Source organism: Caretta caretta, chromosome 17 (genome assembly GCF_965140235.1).
Source record: "Caretta caretta isolate rCarCar2 chromosome 17, rCarCar1.hap1, whole genome shotgun sequence".
Classification (NCBI taxonomy): domain Eukaryota; kingdom Metazoa; phylum Chordata; order Testudines; family Cheloniidae; genus Caretta; species Caretta caretta.
In genome coordinates, this window is record NC_134222.1 from 14,802,626 (window position 1) to 14,821,368 (window position 18,743).

The 18,743-nt window shown below is 40.2% G+C and overlaps 1 protein-coding gene across 7 annotated transcripts in view; it reads right to left on the bottom strand.

Moving 5' to 3' along the window:
* The window catches only part of AUTS2 (activator of transcription and developmental regulator AUTS2), a 986,895-nt gene that overhangs the window by 505,199 nt on the left and 462,953 nt on the right, over positions 1-18,743 (bottom strand). For all 7 annotated transcript variants that reach the window (XM_048823809.2, XM_048823812.2, XM_048823810.2 and 4 more), the window contains one exon: positions 14,866-14,901. In XM_048823809.2, coding sequence (XP_048679766.2) covers positions 14,866-14,901 — 36 coding nt within the window. The remainder of the gene's footprint in view (positions 1-14,865; positions 14,902-18,743) is intronic.

An 18,743-nucleotide genomic window follows, 5' to 3' on the forward strand; every position in this document is an offset into this window, starting at 1 on the left:
TAATACAAAGTAATTTAACCAGATGTGCTTTGCATTTTACTTCTTACTGAGTACTTATCAGCATTTTGTTACACCCTCAACTAAAATGTCTGCATGATCCACAATGCAAGAGAATAATTGATTCCAGCATACCTGTAAAAGTCCCCAGGAAAGATGGTTAGTGAAAGTTAAATCCCTTACCTCGGAGAAGCATGATCTTTAAAAGTACCCTTTTATAAAGAAGCTGATTTTCTAGGACATATCCAAAGTAGCAATTTACTGCTTTAAATAACCTACATAGCATAAATCATGAAAGCATCTTGGAGAAACTGATTAAAATAGGATACAGTTTGATGCCACAGCAAAAAAAAAAAGCAATCAAAGCGAAGCTCAGAAATAAATTAATATAAAAAGGTTATTTATTGAAAACAGACGAGAAGTAATTTTGTAAGTCAGTTGTGAAATGCTTAAACACACTAATTTAATCTATTTTAGATGCATCAGTCATTAGAGGAGATATTTTACTACTTTCTAGCAAAATGAACATTGTAAGCTGTAAGAGAATTTAACACTCCCTCCCCTGCCAGCATATTCATATTCAAGTCCTAAGCACCATGAAAAGTATGGACAGAGAATGCCCTCAGGCAGCACCATCAACCCTTTAAGGGGAGCAAATACTTCATATCATTCTCTTCTGACTCCCTCTGGAGGATACCAGAAAAGGGGATGATAAGCTCCACCAAAGAGGTGCCTTCTACCTTCTTTCATCAGAGGAAATGGGTCTTCACAAAGCTGGGCCTTTGAAGTGTGGGGAAAAAAAAGTGGGGAAGGAAGATAGAGGAATATAGGTGGAATCTTTGCAGGAAACCCAGCTCAAAAGAACGCTTATTGTCCATTCCATGAATATGCAGCTACAATCAACACAACGGAAACCATTCCTAGAGGCTTATGGAAAGAACCTGGAAGAATGTTAGGAAACAAGCCTCCCATCAACAAAACGATAGGAATATCAAACCCAAGTAAAACAACCAATGTAATTTTCCAAGATGATGAAAAATAAAATGGCAGCTTGTGATGCTGCTCTTTATTTTCCTCCTCTTTTTCTACATGTTGTAACAGGGATGAGCTCCCCCCTCCACCCTTACCTTCCAATATAAAGCCAAATGAATGTTTTCAAGTAGTTGGACAAAGAATGAGAACATTACTATTCTTGTTCCAGGCACTTGTACTGCACACAGGAAAAAGACGACCACATGAAAGGATGCAAGATGGAGAAATCAGTGCAGAAGAAATTCACAGCAAAACACACCGAAGGCCATAGCAAACAGGCCAAGAAATGAATGGCAGAAGTATAAGGAGGACAATGACAGAGGACTAAGCAACTGAGGACATTAAGGAATAAAAAAGTCCCTATGTTTAAGCACGAGCAGTCCCATTGATGTCACATGATTCAAATGAGTCATGCCCTTGATTAAAATCCTAAAGTAACTACAACAGTTTAATTCATATCGACTTTCTTAGCACCTAAGAAAGAATGTACAGATTGTTAGGACTGACTGCGCTCTCATGGAAATCTATAATAAAATGCCCACTGACTTCATCAGGTTTGGATCCCTTCAACTGGAACCTGAAAAGGAGTTTGGAAGATAAAATCTGGTGATCAGATGGAACTAAACTGTCCTCCTTACATTAATGATAAGGTTGGTTTTTTCTTTCTTGGTTCTATAAAACATGGGTAGTTTAAGCAATTAGAACGGAACACGTCAACTAAAAGGGGGAAATAACCAGCAAACTTTCGGGAACTGCTGAGCAACTGATTGAGTCTAGGGATCAAGGAAAAGGAATAGTAAGTAAAGGGGCAGGTACAGTGGCTCTGTGTAATCCCCTGACCATCACACTGAGAGGCTGCTTCTCTAGGTAGTATATGGTACCATCAGATACTACCCCCTGTGTGGCTGGCTCTCAAAGTATGCATGGGGGAAGGTTACTCTTTGCCTTAGTTCTGATTTGAACAGCAATTTTTTTTATATAGCAGATTTAAATTTTTAACAGGTTGGGAAGGAGATAGAGAGAGAGTGGGGACTGAGAAGGATGGCTAAATAAATACAGGTATTCATAAGCAATGGGCTGTAAGAATGGAGAGGAGGTGGTTCAAGGGGCCAGGAGAAGGGAGAGACAGTGTAGGAGTAATATTAGTGCTACAACAGGCTCAACTCTGGAGTGAGAACTCTTACTTTCGCTCCCCCTCTCTCCAAGCTAAGCACTGCCCTGCACTGAATGGCTTTTGGATTCTCCGCTACAAGGTACTCTGGGGAAAGAGATTGATTTGGCTGAAGTTTGACAGGCACAGGTGGCATTCACCAGCTGCAAGTAATTTAGCTCCTGTTGGCACTGCAGCGGTTCTTGGACTTTTCACAGTTTGTGTTCAGTGGAGAAGACGGGATAGGGAAAGAGGAAACAAGACCTGGGTGGTGTTTAATAGCATCCCCAGGCTTCACGGCTGGCTCCTTCATGCTGGCAACCCCAACAACACTGCAGTAGACTCCTTCAGTAAGTGCCCAAATATTAATGTGCCAGCACTGGGTTCAGGCTTGTTTATGCTTCCGGTCTGTACTGTAAAAGTGAATTGCCATTGATGCAGCTGCCACTTGTGGAAACAATCCTGCATGCCAGATGTTGACTTTTGGGAGGAGAATGGGTGGAAATTGCCACCAAGTGTAAGTGATTTTTCTGCAGATGGACCTGCAGCAGCACTTTCCCACCTTTCAAAGTGTCCCACAAGCACATTTATTTCTTTTCCAACTTCTGCCTCGCCAATTTTTCAAGCTCAGATTCTGTGTACTGGACAGAGTTGGGGAGCTGGTGCTGCAGTTGCCGGAAGATTTTTGTTGATTTTTGTTGCGTCATAAGCGTGTCAATTCTTGTAATGCCCAAAGGAGGGTTTCCACAGACAGGGGAAGGAAAAGGCTGCAACTGCTTCAATATTATTACACTGGCTTCAGATCCAGGTGTCTGAACTCACCCATCTCGAGGAGCCTCACGGTAGAAAGAAAAATGCTATGTACTGAATATGGTCTCTCTCTCCCTTCTGTTTCTTATGGTGCTGTGCTGAGATTTTTATAATTTTTTTTTCAAAACGGAGAAAAAGGACAGAAATGGAACTTCTAAAAAAGGGTTCTTCTAAAAGCACTTGGTAAAAAAAAGTTGTGGTCTGTGGCTTCAATTCCTCTCCTCTCCTTTCCCTTCCTCGCTCTTTCAATTGCTTAGCAAGGAAGTCCTTAAGTGTCACTTGGAAAATCGTTCCTCGAAACTCAATCCAGACTCTCTCTCTCTCTCTCTCACACACACTTTGATGAGCTCGACGGTCCAGCCTTCCGCTTGCAAAGCTTCCAGCTGGCTCCAGGCAAGAGCGTGACCCCATTCTGAACACAAACTTTACATTCTGCAACCTTTGTGGCTCCCATTTATGCACATGCTACAGCAGTCATAAATATTCCCTTGGCTCATCTTGCATCACAATCCCTTATGGGCAGACTCATTGGCAATGATGAGCAAACCTACTATGCAAATGGAACTAGTACATGATCTTTCAATATGCAAGGTGTCTGCTTGGGCTGCAAAGCTCTCCGCAGCTTCTAACACAAACCGATAATATAAATCATAATGTGGATTGAAACAGTTATATTACAGTAGCATCCAGAGGCTCATTGATCTTTGCACTGCACAAACACACAGGAAGGCACAGTCCTTGCCTTAAAGAGCTTAATACTGCAGATGGTTAAATTTTGTTCCTGGACAAAGTGGCTGAATTTCATGACAACTTCTAAATAAATTACTTTCCCTTTATTTGCAAATACAGGCGAATTCATGATTTTCCCCCTAATACAATTATCACAGTAGCACACCTATCCAACCACTGGCGCTACTTGTTCATCTCTAATTAATACCAAAAGCAAAACAGAAGACGCCCAATAAATGCAGTGAGGAAGTCTTCTAGCTCTGCAGCAAATGGTCTGCATTTCTTTGCAATGTTTTTGGGACACGTAACAGTAGAACTTCCCAATGGCCACTATTACAGGCATCACATTGCACTAATCAAAGGCTACTGAAACAATAGTGTTAATCTTAACTGAGGGGTTCAGCCACATCTCTGTGGAAGAGGAGTTAGGCACGTGCACAGAGAAGAGTTAGCAAGAGATGAATAAGCTCCCAACCACAGTTGAATGTATCTTAACCCTTGGGTACAGTTAAGAAAACATTTGCTCTGCTTCTGTGTTTTACACATTGGCCATTGTCAAAACAAAAGCCTTAAAGTAAACACTTCACTTCTCAGTGGGCTGATAATAGTAATAACCTAATAATATTTTCCTTACGGACAAAGTACCTCCAAATATTTATGAAGAATCATCACAGAATGCAACGCAGCATTACAAGCTTTCATCTAATTACTTCCACTAAGACAAACACACGAATCCCGCGCTTCTCCCTCTTCCAAAGCACTCAGAATCTCAGAGCTCCAAACCTTCAGAAACCCTCCTCTGATGGACACTTTTACTTCAGGAAATGACATGGTGACATAGGTAAAAGGTGATTTAGATAGACCGCTGTGTCACAAATTGTCAGGATCTGATTTAGAGACCTTGCCTTTGTCAAGAAAGACAGTTGGGTGTCTGCTTTAAAGAAGTACTGGGAATATTTTCATGAAAGGTCTGAATTGAAAAACAGTGGGAGGTAAATATCTGAGATGTTGCCAAGGAAGACCGCTATATCCGTGCAATTACCATTAACAGGGGACAGCAGTGGTTCAATGAAGTAATTCAATCTGGTGTCCTACATTTTATCAGGCAGCAATTTTGAGCTCTGACATAAAAGGCTGAAAAAGAGGATTGAACTCTCTTCTATGCAATTTGGGCTTAATTCTTGCAATCAGGAGACGCTTTTTCCTCTTAAGGTCCAATCCTACCATCCTTCAGCGTGAAACAAAGGAGGAATGTTTGCTCCAGCACTAATTTTTGAGAAAAATAAATTAAACAAATTGTGCCTATTTTCAAGGTTCTTTAATTCTATTTTCTTCCAATCGAGCAAAGGTGTGTTTTAAATCAAGGCAGACAGAAAGATCTCAACGAAGACTCTTCCATAGTGCTGCATGGAGATCAGGCAAGCTGCTCACGCAGGTAGTAACAGGAGTTGTGTGCCTAATTTCCACCAAACCAAATTACTCCTAACGTAACCCTGGCACAGGCTAGTAAGAACAGGGCTTTGTTCACTAAGTCACACCAGCAACATGTCTGTATTTGCAGGTTTGGCAGGAAAGTGAGTGTTCTGACTGATGTGGCCTAAATAAATATACTCAACCAAAATATGAGAGCAAGAGAAACAAAATATATTTATCTAGAAAAAGGCAAAACCAAACCACCAGTTTTGTTCATGTTCCAAACATTTGTCATACTGCATCTCATGGCTTTGGTTTTGTTCATATAAATACAGATCAGGTACAAACTCTGCAGCACCACATTCCTCATTAAAGGCTTTTCTGCTGTTTTTTCTCCTGGTAGTCCCTACCTAGGGCTGAATTGTTGGTAATATTGACTCTTGGAGTCACCAGATTTGTTCTGTGGGTGTCAAATTCATCCCTATACAGAAGGCTAGTATAATACCATGTACCATTTAAGTGGTGCAAAGGCCTAGTTCTTGTGGCTCTCTTGATAGGGATGAATTTTCTATTCATTCTATTGTATATTAGTTCTAATGTCTGAACCTCAGCAGTGCAGATGCAAGGAACCACTCTCACAAACCTGTCTCAGGGAAATTATTTGCCTTTGTCTTTCTAAGACATTTTTTATTGATGCACTCTTTGGAATAATACCAAACTTTTGCACAGAATAGTGTGCCACCCAACTATTCTCAAAAATACAGTCCATGTATAAGCTACAGCAAAAAGGACACAGAAGCCTGAAAAATCTCTATGGTTGTTCGTTTAGGGAAAAATATGAAATGTTTGTTTTGATGCCCCCCCCCCCCTTCCATCACCACAGCAGAGAATCTCCCCCAATTAATATAGGATTGAGAAGAATAAAGTGATCTAACGCTGCTCTACTCACTTGGGTAGCTAAAAAATCCTCATAGATCTTACATCCCGAGTATGAAGAGCAGGACATCACCCCTGGTTTGTGTGTGGTGCAGTTGACAACCTTTTAAAGATGATGTTAAAGAGCCATTAAAACCATGCCTATCATTGAAGTGGTCTCTTCTTGGGGATTACAGTCCTTTCCTACCCCTGAAATAGTAGTGAGTCGTCCCAAGAGACCCAATACTGCTTTCCACCAAAACATTAAATGCACAATACATACACAGAGCACTTCTGAGCATTCAGTTTTAATGATTTGAAACTGAGACCCTAGGAGGAAGAAAGCTTTGTATATGACAGCTTAACTGCTTGCAATCAAACTAATTTGCAGCACGATGACCTGAAATGAGTTTAAAAGCACCATAATGTATGTTTAGCAATCAGTGAAGCAATTCTTTATTATTCAGCTTCACGTTTGCAATTTGTGTCACATGTTATAAAAAGGAGGGAGGGGAGAGAAAAAGAAAGAAAACACAAAATAGTAATTCTTTTTGCTTCACAGGAGCTGATGAGCCAAGAATATACTTATTCCAGGCTGATGCAAAATAATAATAAAAAATAAGCTACATTGTAACACAGTGAGTTTGACAGACTCCTTCTAGAACGACAGCAAATCTCACCCTGTCTGCTCTTGAATAAACCTTGTCATCTTTAGAAGTGGAAAGTGACAAAAATCATGTTTAATTATTTAACAAAATGAATTTTGATTTCTTTTTAAAAAACAGGTTTGGATAAAGATTGATTAAGAGGCTGTGCAATTCAGGGAAGTTTACTCAGAAGCTCATAGAAAAGGTGAATGAATTATGAGAACAGGAAAGCAATTATGCCCTGCTAAGGTTTTGACAATTGCTAGTGCAGCCCTCTACTCATCACTGGCAACAAACGGAGGAACGCTTTGTTCTCAGGAAGGCCATGTAGTCTAGTTCATCATTTCCCAATCAGTGAGCCATGACCCATTTTTGGGCCACCCTTTAAGTGACTCAAATGAACACTCAGGGGGGTGTGGGCAGGGGGAGTTCCAGTGTAGTTGATCATATCAGTGGGATATGTGTTGGTTACATCTGTGAGAAGCAGGGGTCCGCCAGTGGAAAACCACTGATTCAACAGGCTGAAGGTTGATCTGGGAGTCAGGAACGTCTATTTTCTGACCTCCGTTCTGCTTATGTGGGTACGTCACCTGAATTCTGTCTCAGTTTCCTTTTAGTTAAGATGTGGACAATATTTGCTTATCTATTTCATAGAGAGGTTTGTGAGGATAGATATTCGTAGAGTGGCTCTTTGAATACAATGTAATATTTTCACAACAGTAATTCATGGCATGGCGGGTTCTGTGAAGCTTGAGGTAGCATCTTTGAGAAGGATTGCAACATCATTTCTGTTCATAATAGATCTGAGGGAAGGAGGTTAGCCCCTGTGAAATGGTCAAATTTCAACTGAATAATTCCACTCTGCCTACCTAAATATTCCACTCATTTCAATTAGATACTTTATACTTCACTTTACACCCCAAAAGAACTGTGGAGTTTTGCTCATGAAAAATAACAGTTTGTGTTCAACTTACAATCATAGTCATTATTAGTCGGATTTGCTTGCCTTTGGTGTCCTATTTGCTTTGATGGTCACATTATCTCTAATATGACCCCTCCCTCTAATTCTTTGAATGAAGCTATGCTGGGGACAACACCGAAGTTTACAAGAATTAAAATTAAGTGACCCGGGGTAGATGTTATTGCATGTCATGTGTCTATTTGGTAATGGTGCTGCATCACTTACACCACCTGTTTCAAATGCACTGCATTTTCAGTGGCTTCTGGAAAATAAAAGGCAACATCTAAAAGATTTCAAATAAATAAAAACCATCACAACTATCTGGTTTCAGAGCTCAATTCTAAATTTGCTGTATTACTATTTACAAACCCTAACAGAAAACCATCACCCTCAGAGAGATTTCTATTGGGAATTTTGTTCATTATTCTTGCACCTGAAAATATAACTAGAAGATTTACAATGTAGGTTGTTAGCTTTTTCGTCTGTAAAGAACAGTGTACTAGGTCCCAGAACAGGCGGGTGGGGAAGGACCCAAAACAAATTAACAAAAGATTATGTCATCTGAAGAAGGCCTTAGGGGAAGAAGTCTCTGCAAAAGTTCATAAGGCCCCTACCTCAGAGCCATGCTTCTAAACTCTCAAATTGAGTCAGCAAAACAAAGTCTCTGGACCCTGGTCCAGCTAGTCACCTGAGAGAGAAAGAAACTGCAACACGTGGCTGTCCACCTGTAATGAAATCTGTTCATTCCCCTATTCAATTTCCTCCTCCCGTTTATTCAGGCCAGCCCAGGGCAGAGTAGGGAGCCTCCTTGATTACAGCCAGGAGATTTTGGTTGTGAGCTCTCATATGTCTCTTAAAGGAATAGTATATTCCTTCCCAAATGGGCACACAGAGATTTAAAATAGGGCTGAAATGCAGTACAGTACATATCCTTTGAAATTATACCAAGCTGATTATTGTGAGAAAGTTGGAGATCATTCATTAGCCTGCTAAGTAAGTATTAGAATTTGTTAAGACTGATTTATATTGCCGAACACAGGGTAACAGGAGTTGTCTTTTCAAATGTGTTTGTAGAGGACGTGACAGTTTATTGAGTGTGGTGCATCAAAACAGCCAGTCGCTTCGCTGCTTTTGTAAAAATCCATTGTATTTTCAAATGGACAAACCTTTTTACACGAGCAAAACACATCTAAACATTTGGCTTCTCAAGTCAAGCACTGCAGATAACAGTTAAAGTGTCTCGAACTAGCTGCAACACCAATAACTTCTGTTTACTGCCATCACTGACTACAGGGAAAATGTGACACTCGGCATGAAAAGAGTACATTCCTTCCATAACAAGCACTGGTTGTTTCAAATGATGCTTTGGGTATCCACGCCACACATTTCCTACCCTATTGAAATGAAGTGCCTTATTTACACTCCTAGAGAAGTGTTCTTAACACTCTCTGGTTAGTTGATGAAACCTGACCACCACAAGGAATGAAATAGAAGAAAAGCTCTACTTCAGAGGCTCTCAACCTTTCCAGATTACTGCACCAGGAGTCTGATTTGTCTTGCATACCCCCAAGTTTCATCTCACTTAAATATTTGCTTACAAAATCAGACAAAAATACAGAAGTGTCACAGCACACTATTACTGAAAAATAGCCTACGTCCTTATTTCTACCATATAATTATAAATCAATTGGAATATAAATATTATACTTACATTTCAGTATATAGTATACAAGGCAATATAAACAAGACATTGTCTGTATGAAATTTTAGTTTGTACTGACTTATGTAGCCTGTTGTAGAACTAGGCAAATATCTAGATGAGTTGATGTACCCCCTACAAGACCTCTGCGTACCTCCAGAGGTACACAGACCTCTAGTTGAGGACCACCGCTCTACTTAAGATCGTTCAGATTCAAATACAAATACACAGTAAATGGAGGAAAAAATATTGGTTACACGCTCAGTGTCTAAAATAGGAGTGTACAAACTTGGAGTAGACTTTGGTGTACCCAAGTCCACATTAGGGTTGGAGCCCTTCAGGATTGTCCTGGAGTCTCCAGGAATTAAAGACTGCCATGTGATGAAACCTCCAGGAATATGTCCAACCAAAATTGGCAACCCTAGTCCACATTCCTCCTCTAGCCTATGACTTGGCATGTATTCCTGCAATGCATGGAAAGGTAGATGAGATTCATTCCTTTTAGCGAGTTGCATGGATTCTTTTGTGGTCACTACCCTACATGGTTGGCTGTTCACGTGCTCTTCATGGGATGGATTTCTGGAGCACTGTGCGAGGAAATGAAACATTGTACAACATGGTGTCCCAGTGGCATGTCATAATTATGCAAACATCTGCTGAACCGCGTTACCAGCCTCGGGGCAAATCAGAGATTTTTTTTTCTTTAAATGAGGGGGTGAAACACACATTTTTCTTGAGTAGATAACAAAGGTCAAAGCCAACCAGCCACTTTTTCTTTTATTTTTTCCTTTTTATTTTAAAATGCCCCAGTTGTTTTACATGATAGTTCCCTTCGTTTCCATGTCCTGCACCCAAAAATGTTACTTTGGCTACCAGTCAGTATCCAACCTCAAACCCCACCAACCATTGTGTGTATGGAGAAAAACTGAAATCCTAGTAGAAAATAAACCAAAACATACATAAATAAATACAAATAAAACAAACCCTGAGTATGAAATCACAAATATGCTACAAACCACTTTAGTAAGAGAAAGGACTAACTATGCTCATCAGGAATTAACACAAGCTGATGAATCAGGTAATTTCTAACAATCTTGGGATATGTTTTGCTCTTTAGGAAAAAAAATATTCAATAATTTAGATTCTGATGTCTGTTTTATTTTCTTACAAACAGCAAAACCTGCTCCAATTCTCTAATGTGGGTTTGGTTTCATGAGATTTATGATGCTAAAATGGAAGAAGTCAACGTGCCAAAATCCTTTCTTGTACTCAAAGGAGAGAAAAAAGCAAAACTGTTATTCAAATCCCAATCATGCACGTCTGAACCTCTGATATAGAAATCAGGGACACTAAAAAAATCTTACATACTCTAACTGGTTTTGAAATCTAAAAAGGTTTTGAGAAGAAATTGCAAATTAGGATGGCCCTGTCTTATTTTATAAAAGCAGCTTTGTTTTGCTGGGGCATGGTATCAGCTTCAGAGTATTACCTTAAACAAGCAGCGCTACCTGCAAGGTTTTATGGATAACAAAGGGACCAAACAGCCATTTTTGCTGTACTGCATGTTGCACACAAGCACGAGAGATATAGGAAGCACGAGGATATATAGAACATATGCCCATATTGGTGCTTTACAAGACATGCTTGATCTTGATGTGTAGATGAACCATGTTAGCATTTTGTACCACGGAAGTGCTAAGAAACACTAGGCCAAATTCATAGTCATAAACACACTATTTATTCAGGCAAAACTCCCAGTGACCTCAGTGAAGAATGGATTTGCCTCATTGCTACCATATTGCATAGGGACTACATAGACAATAATGCAGGTAGAATTTTGGCTGTTCACTAGAGGACACATTCACCTGAAGACATTCAGAATGGAAAAGAAGATTGCTCTTCTTGCTGGTAATGAAAAGGCAGACTAGTCCAATATACATTCAATTTACATGAGACATGAGGTAATACCTTTTACTGGACCAACTTCTGTTGGTGAGAGAGACAAGCTTTCAAGCTACCCGGAGTTCTTCTGATCTGAAGAAGAGCTCTGGGCAGCTCAAAATCTTGTCTCTCTCACCAGCAGAAGTTGGTCCAATAAAAGATATTATCTAACCCACTCTGCCTGTCTAATATCCTGGGACCAACACGGTTACAACTACACAGTATACTTCAATTTACATGTCAACAGTATTAGGATATAGATTCCAGATAGTCTACAACTCTAATTATAGGGAGAATAGTAGCTCCTGTGTGAGTGTGCATGTGATGAATGAGCACATATATTAAGGGTAAGTATTCACCAAAGCTCCCAAAAGGTGAAACTGCTCTGGGGTTTTCCTTTCCTATTTTGTCTAGATTAAGCATCCATTCCAATAGGTTTGATCCAAAAACTATATTTGCATATGTTCTCATCTATGAACTTCCATTTAAACCTGATGCATTTTAATCACTTTAAAAAGCAACAGAAGGAGATGAAAGAGCCTTGCTACTCAAAGCCAAGGAGTGACCAACAAGGAGGTACAAGTTATGGAGCACCCAGGCTTTCAAAAAGGGAACTCAAGGAGGACAGAAAAGATAGCAACGTTTCATAAGCGTGGGCATGCCTGTTATGTCATCTGAGTTGCCTGTTGATTTCACAACAGATGCAGCAATCAACACCTCAGCTTGCTTTCCTAAAAAGGGTGTGGATCGAGTGCCTGGTACACTTGGAGGGTGACTTTCCTCAGCAATGAAAACAGAAGTGTGGGTTGAAGGGGTACCACAGTCAACTGTTAGCGAAGAGGAAGGGGGAGGCAGAGGCAGCAACAGGGAAGGATGATTAAAATACTGAGCTAGAAAGAAAAAGATTTTGTTACTTCTTAATTTACCAGCAAATCTTTGCTGCTTTATCCCTACCTCAAAGCTCACTCAGTTCTGCAGGAGATCTGCTTCCATCTGGCTTTCCAAGTTAGGTGTCAGAACTGGGTGGATGATGAAGCTAAAACTATCAGCCCATTTTCACTTACCGGATAGATGTTTCTTCTGGTGTGGCATGGGGCTTTCTGTAACACTGTAGTACAACATATACCAAACCACAATGCTTCTGAAGGTAAAGGGCCTTTATTATTGACTGATCTCAAAGCCCATGTTGTTTTAATTGAGACTCTACTCTAAGAGACATGGTTCTCACAGTCTGGATTCAAGCTAAAGCAATAAGACAGCCAGGCTCTTGCTGGTTAAAGGCTTTGTAAAAACATCAATTCAAGTTCATATTCTTTTGCATTTTGATAATACAATCATTGCATTTATCAGAAACACATGCCACGTTGGTCATTTCGGAGCATTTTTCTCATTGTCTGGTACTGCTGAACACATCTGGGTTATATTTGCCACATGTAAGTTAATAATGTTATGGGCTCTTAAAAAAAATTAGCAAGATAATCCTAAAACCAACTCTTTCCAAAATAAAGGGGGGGGAGGGGTGAACCTTCAAGTTTCATCCAAAATTGTTTAAGTGTAAAAATTACTTTACCAGGATAGCTACACTACAGCACTAACTATTGGTGGTATAGGAAGAAAAAGCAAAATATCACTGAGACTATACACAGTTAAGCACAACACACTACTGAAACTTAAGCGGTTTTGCCCCCACCCCAAGCCCATCTCAAACAGCAGCATTAAAAATGTGAATGTGTTGGCACTAGAAGAACTCAAAACCTCGTATGTGTGTGTGTGGGTTGTTTTTTTTTTTTTTTTTTGGTCACTCTTAACTTTGGAGAATTGGAAACTTTACAGCTTTTGGATGAAGCACAGGGGATGCTGACACCCTCCAGATTTTCACTATAGTGGACCAACCCACATACAGTATGGTGTAAAAGGATAGCAGATGGCTTTTCTTCTGTTCGCTCTGCTTCCTAAATATTAAGCTGAACGTGTGCTCTCACATCCATGCATATTCAGCTCCCACAATAAGGAGACAAGGCTTTAAAAATTAACAACCCTCTTGTTCTCAGACTGTATCTAACCCATTCCAGAGCATATCTGTACTCCTCTTCATAACAGGTAAAAAATAAGTGTCCTGTCACAAAGGACGGCGTTTACGCTAGACTGTGTAAAGAGACTCAAGTTTTAGCCTTTATACAAGATAATTCTAAAGATGTTGCAGAGATTTCTCCCCCACTCCGACCCCCCAAATATGCATGATACATAATGGGGTAGGCTACAGGAATGAAACAGCTTTTGCTGTTTCTTCTCATCTTAAAGTGATTTGGATTTTGCTACAGTAATGGGAACTACCACCAACCTTCTTCAAGATAATGCTCTCTTCATACCTTTCCACTGGCAGAAGTGTTAACATTCACTTTAGGCTGAAGTCCGACTTAAATCCAGCACGACATGGCAAGCCTCCAAATGCTAACAATTTTTGTGCTTGCATTTTACCCGTTACATGTGAGGTCATTTGCTATCCAGTTTAGTCCCGTATCTTTCTATGTAGGATCACAGACCCTACAGAAAGTAACTAATTTCACCATGTACTAATGAAAGAACATTGCTCTCTGGGAATCTGGAGAGAAATACTTTAAAGTTTCTTCATCATGGACTCTGTACAGTTTTCTTTCCCCCTGTGTTTGATGAAAGGATGGGAGCAGTTTCTGATTACACTATTAACTATACACAGCACATGCTGTGGGAAAAGTCTAATTGCATTTCCCCCCACCTGTTTTCAGAAATATGTAATGATCTATTTCCTCTACAGATATTAGAATGGCAGAAACACGCCCTGCTTGGGGAATATATCGTAAATTACACCGAAAAGAGGAGTAACCACGTTCAACATAAAATACTGGAGAAAGATAAACTGTCCACTGGATTCAACGGTGATAGAATAAGTCTTAACAGTAAACAAAATTTAAAAAAATCACACTTTGTGATAATAGATTAGATAGATTGATCAATCTTGTGCCTCATTCTCTTCTCACCATGTAAAAGTAGCATAATTCTACTGGAGTCAAAGGAGTGCCACCAGTGCCTTGCTAAAACGGATACTCTAGTTCAACCTTTGGTTATGGGTCTTTGTGCAGAAATCACTGCTTGACATTCAGTTGCTTATATTATGCAGGGAACCAAAGTAGAGATTGATCATCATAATGGGTCCATCTGGGTTTAGAATCTGAGTCTATAAAAGAAATTGGAGTGAGGAAGAATCAAGACCCTTGAATCTCATATCAGAACTATGTAAACTGAGGCATAGGATTGTGTTTCATACTGCTTGTTACGATCAGACATATTAAATATAGTGGTAATTTATATACTAATTAACCTGACAAGGTCAATTCATAAAACTATTGTCCAACAGGTCTGGAATTTTAGCTATAATTGATTACCTACAACAGGAAAAGAAGATGATCAGTAAATCTATCAGGCAGACTAAGGTTGGTTATTTATGCTTGTTTCAACATAATAAAGAGCTCTCTTTTCAGGAGTAATGTTAAGCTGTTCAGAGGCACATGTGTTGAAGTTGAAATACACTTACAAAGTAGCCTGTTCCCAAGCTGGAAGGAGCTGAGCTCTGCAATAAAACACAAAGACAAAATGGAAAGTCAGTGATGGTTTTTAACACGTTCCAATCCACATAGCTCATTACCAGCCCTTTCCAAGCTTTTCATCACTACATCACAGCACCAATGGCTGCCCCTTGTCATCTGCTACTGAAACAAACACAGTGATGCTTAATTTTTCCCTTTACATCTCTCAACGACTCTGAGATGGTAACGTGCTATTTACTGAATTCCAAGCTTCCATGGTGGACATAATTGCCAATTTATTTGACAGGCAGCTGGGTAATGAATTAATGATGGCATTTCGCCCTGCAATGAGACTAAACAGACACTCATCAACCAGCCTCCCTGACATTCAATACCCTGGACTCCAGCTACTCAGCTTTGTGGCCACAAAGGGGCAGATGGGAGGAGGAAAAAAGATACCATAGACTGACTTCAAAATAAAAAGCCTGGTGGATTTGGATGACTTTTTCAGTGTATGCCCTTTTTGCCAATTTATTCACAAAAGGCCCTGGTTAGTGCACACACTGCTTTTTTAAAATGAGACATTTTGTAAACATAATTAGAAGACTGAAACGTAAAGAACACGTGAGCATAGAGAAGCAGCTACAGTCAATGTCCCATTTCCCAGACATATAGTCACGAAAATTTCCAATTTAGACTTCCATATTTTTGATAACCCAAGGATTTTAGAAGAAAAATAAACAAACCAAAGTATGAAAGAGACTTTAAAACTCAAACCTCTAAAATATCAACAAACAACAAAGGAATCAGGTTTAAAATTTGTATAAAATAGTGTCATAAAATTCCGGTTTAAGGTGGGGGCATGACTGTAATCTCTATATTCACAGGAATTAGGGAGACCTAAGCACTTCAGTCACAATCCAGGTCTCTGTCTATTACAGGGGCAACCAAATTTACTCAGCCTCTGAGCCACATATGACAATCTTCAGAATTTGGAGAGCCAGGGCTCAGCAGATTCCTGACAGGTGCACCCTGCAAGGCTGTAGCCATGAGAAGAACCCACTATCCCACCACCCCACTGCAAGGCAGAGGTCCCAAGTTCCCCCTGCCTGTCTGGTAGATAGAGAATGGGGGGAGGGGGCACCACGAGCATCTACTTGAACTGTAAAAGAACAGCATGTTTCTCATGAGGCACAGTTTGGCCATCCCGATCCATTACATTATAGCACACATTGTCCAATTGCTGATGGTCCCATTGCCTGAAAAGTTTCAAACCAGACTGGACAACACACAAGAAAATATGATGTAGAGAACCGTTCTCTATAGTCAGGGAGATGGAAAAGACCACCTTGGGTCATCAAGGCTCTCTCTAACTTGCACAGCTTGGTCAATCCTTCTGTTCCCTGACAGTCTCACTTGCAATAATACGCCATAAAGAACGCCGGAAATAGCATGGACAAGACTTAACAAGCTCAGAGAAAACGTGTAGTGTTTGCAACACCATAACTCTATTTCAAAAGCAGTTGCAGGGAGCCCTAACAGGAAGTCCTCTCTGTGCTAGGGCTCAGTCTTACAGTAAGTACAACTTTTGATCACTGCAGCACACCAATGAGAGAGAAATTAATGCCTGCTGAGGCCTATGCTGTACCAATTTCCAGTGAATTCAATAGAGCTGGATTGTGTCAACAAGCTGAAGAGTCACAGCGAGGTTATTGTAAATAATTCAGAATACTATTGAGAGTTCACCAATTAAGGACCAAATAAAGAGGGTTGAAGTGGTTCTCTTCAGTGCAATTAATTCTTGGATCCATGGTTACCTGAAAGATCTTTCCCTTTGACCATATCCTGAAGGGCACCTGTATTCTGACAACATCCACCTTCTAGGGGTTCTACTATGACATCTTAGGTGAGCACATGACTGATCCTGGGCTGTGGTGGCTGTAAAGGTTTGCAGTTGACTCCCCTTACTGCTCTCCTTCAGCTCATGCATCCCCACTGCTGAAAGATTATAGTTGATGTTGCTTGATCAGAAATGTTCTGGTTTTCCACAGACAGACTCCATTAGCTAATCCTCCTTTATTTTTCCCTTTTAAAGGATGTCATTTGCTCTGGCTTTTAGCATTTTATTTTATTATTGTCTATTTTATGCTGTATAAACCTTACGACTTTACTGCAAAGTATTATAGGTGTACCATTATTCTCACTGTGCTGCCATAGTTCAGGTGACAATGATTTCCCTTCTAATTCCACTCTCTGACACTTGCAACTTTATAAAACTTGCACCTGCAAGGCTGAAATTTTCCAAGACTGGATTTTGCCCAAATGTAGGGGGGAAGAGAAGGAGGGTTTGGTGAAAATTTTAGCAAAAATGGCTCAGACCAAGTACAAAAAGAGTAAGCTAATATATTTACCACAATAGAATTCTTGTGACCTTTTCCATGAAAAGCTCCAGTGCTATAAAGGCTATGGGTAGAAAGTTGAAATTTAGCAATGAAATGGCCTTAATTGAAGAGAAATGCTTTTCAGTTTTCTAGGGAAATTTGGTTTTGATTTGACTGCATTATGACCCTTGGAACATTGCAAGCCAGATATGGATACTACGTTTTGCACAGGGAGTTTGTGCATTGTGACAAGCATGTAGCTAAGAAAGCCTGCCAGTCTAGCTTAGCTGCATTGTGTACTGACAGGGCATACAGGCCGAAGCAAGGACTATGTAAGCAGAAAGCCTTTGACCTTTTTGATGTCTCTGAATAGCTAAATGATCTTGCTACCCTGTTCCGAGCCTTGGTACAAACCGTTGAATGCATGCAGCATCTTTACATGCCCCATGCTGAGTCACGATCCTGCACTGGATGGCATTACTTCTCCTGCACATAGAGCGCCTATATTAGATAAAATGGTTTCACCTGGTACAAAAAACAACATTGATACAGACTATCTGATAGTCACACAACCACCAGGAGAAGCCTGCATCAGAAGCCCATGAGCAAAATCTGAGTCACAGGTCTTGCAGAGGCTCTCATTTAAAATAAATTGTTTTCTTCTTCTTCTTCTTCAAGAAAAAAAACTTGGGGGCCAGGAGCAAAGTAGTAGGAATGCTCTTGGAAGTATCAGCTTATTGTGTACCGAAGAAAATTGCATCCTTCCGGTCTTGGAAGGCACAGTTATACCCATTTTGCATATATATTGTGCATTACTTGGGGAGCTGGGTGGGGAGAAGGGCTGTGTTGTACATATTCGTTCTGGCTATTGTTTATGCAGGTCTGACTGAATGAAGGAACAGTGGGTATCATTTCAATTTCTGATGTCAACATCAAATTACTTATTTAATTTCATGCCTGGCGAAGCATTGTATAGCTACACGCAGAATCATTTCACTTCATTTGTTATGCTGTGTTTTCTCGGCGATTGGCTTGCCTTCCAACTGACAGCTTTAATTACGACATGAATTTGATTGCACTGCCAAATTAACATAATGCAACAAAGCATTTAAGCTCTCAGACTCAGACAAAAAAAGAAAGACAACATGCAGCCCATCAGCTTCTTGTGCGCCCACCCATGTGAGCATACACACACACAGTTTCCTGGTATTATTCCAATTTTGATACCTCCAACAAAACAAAATATTCTGAAGGAGAGGAAATGCTAAGAGTTTAACAGCTGAGAACTCAAGGACTAACCCTCATCCTGGATTTTTTTTGGGCTGAACATTATTGTAGAAGAAGCTGGAGGAAGAGAAATGCAAATGTTCTAATATCTTTGAAGCTGAAACTGATGCGGCGGGTGAGAAGATGTTGACTTTGTTGGGGCCTGGTGCCTTCACTCTTTAATCAGACCTCAACATATCTCCCTGCGTGGCACTGAAGCTGGTCTCCCTTCACTCAGT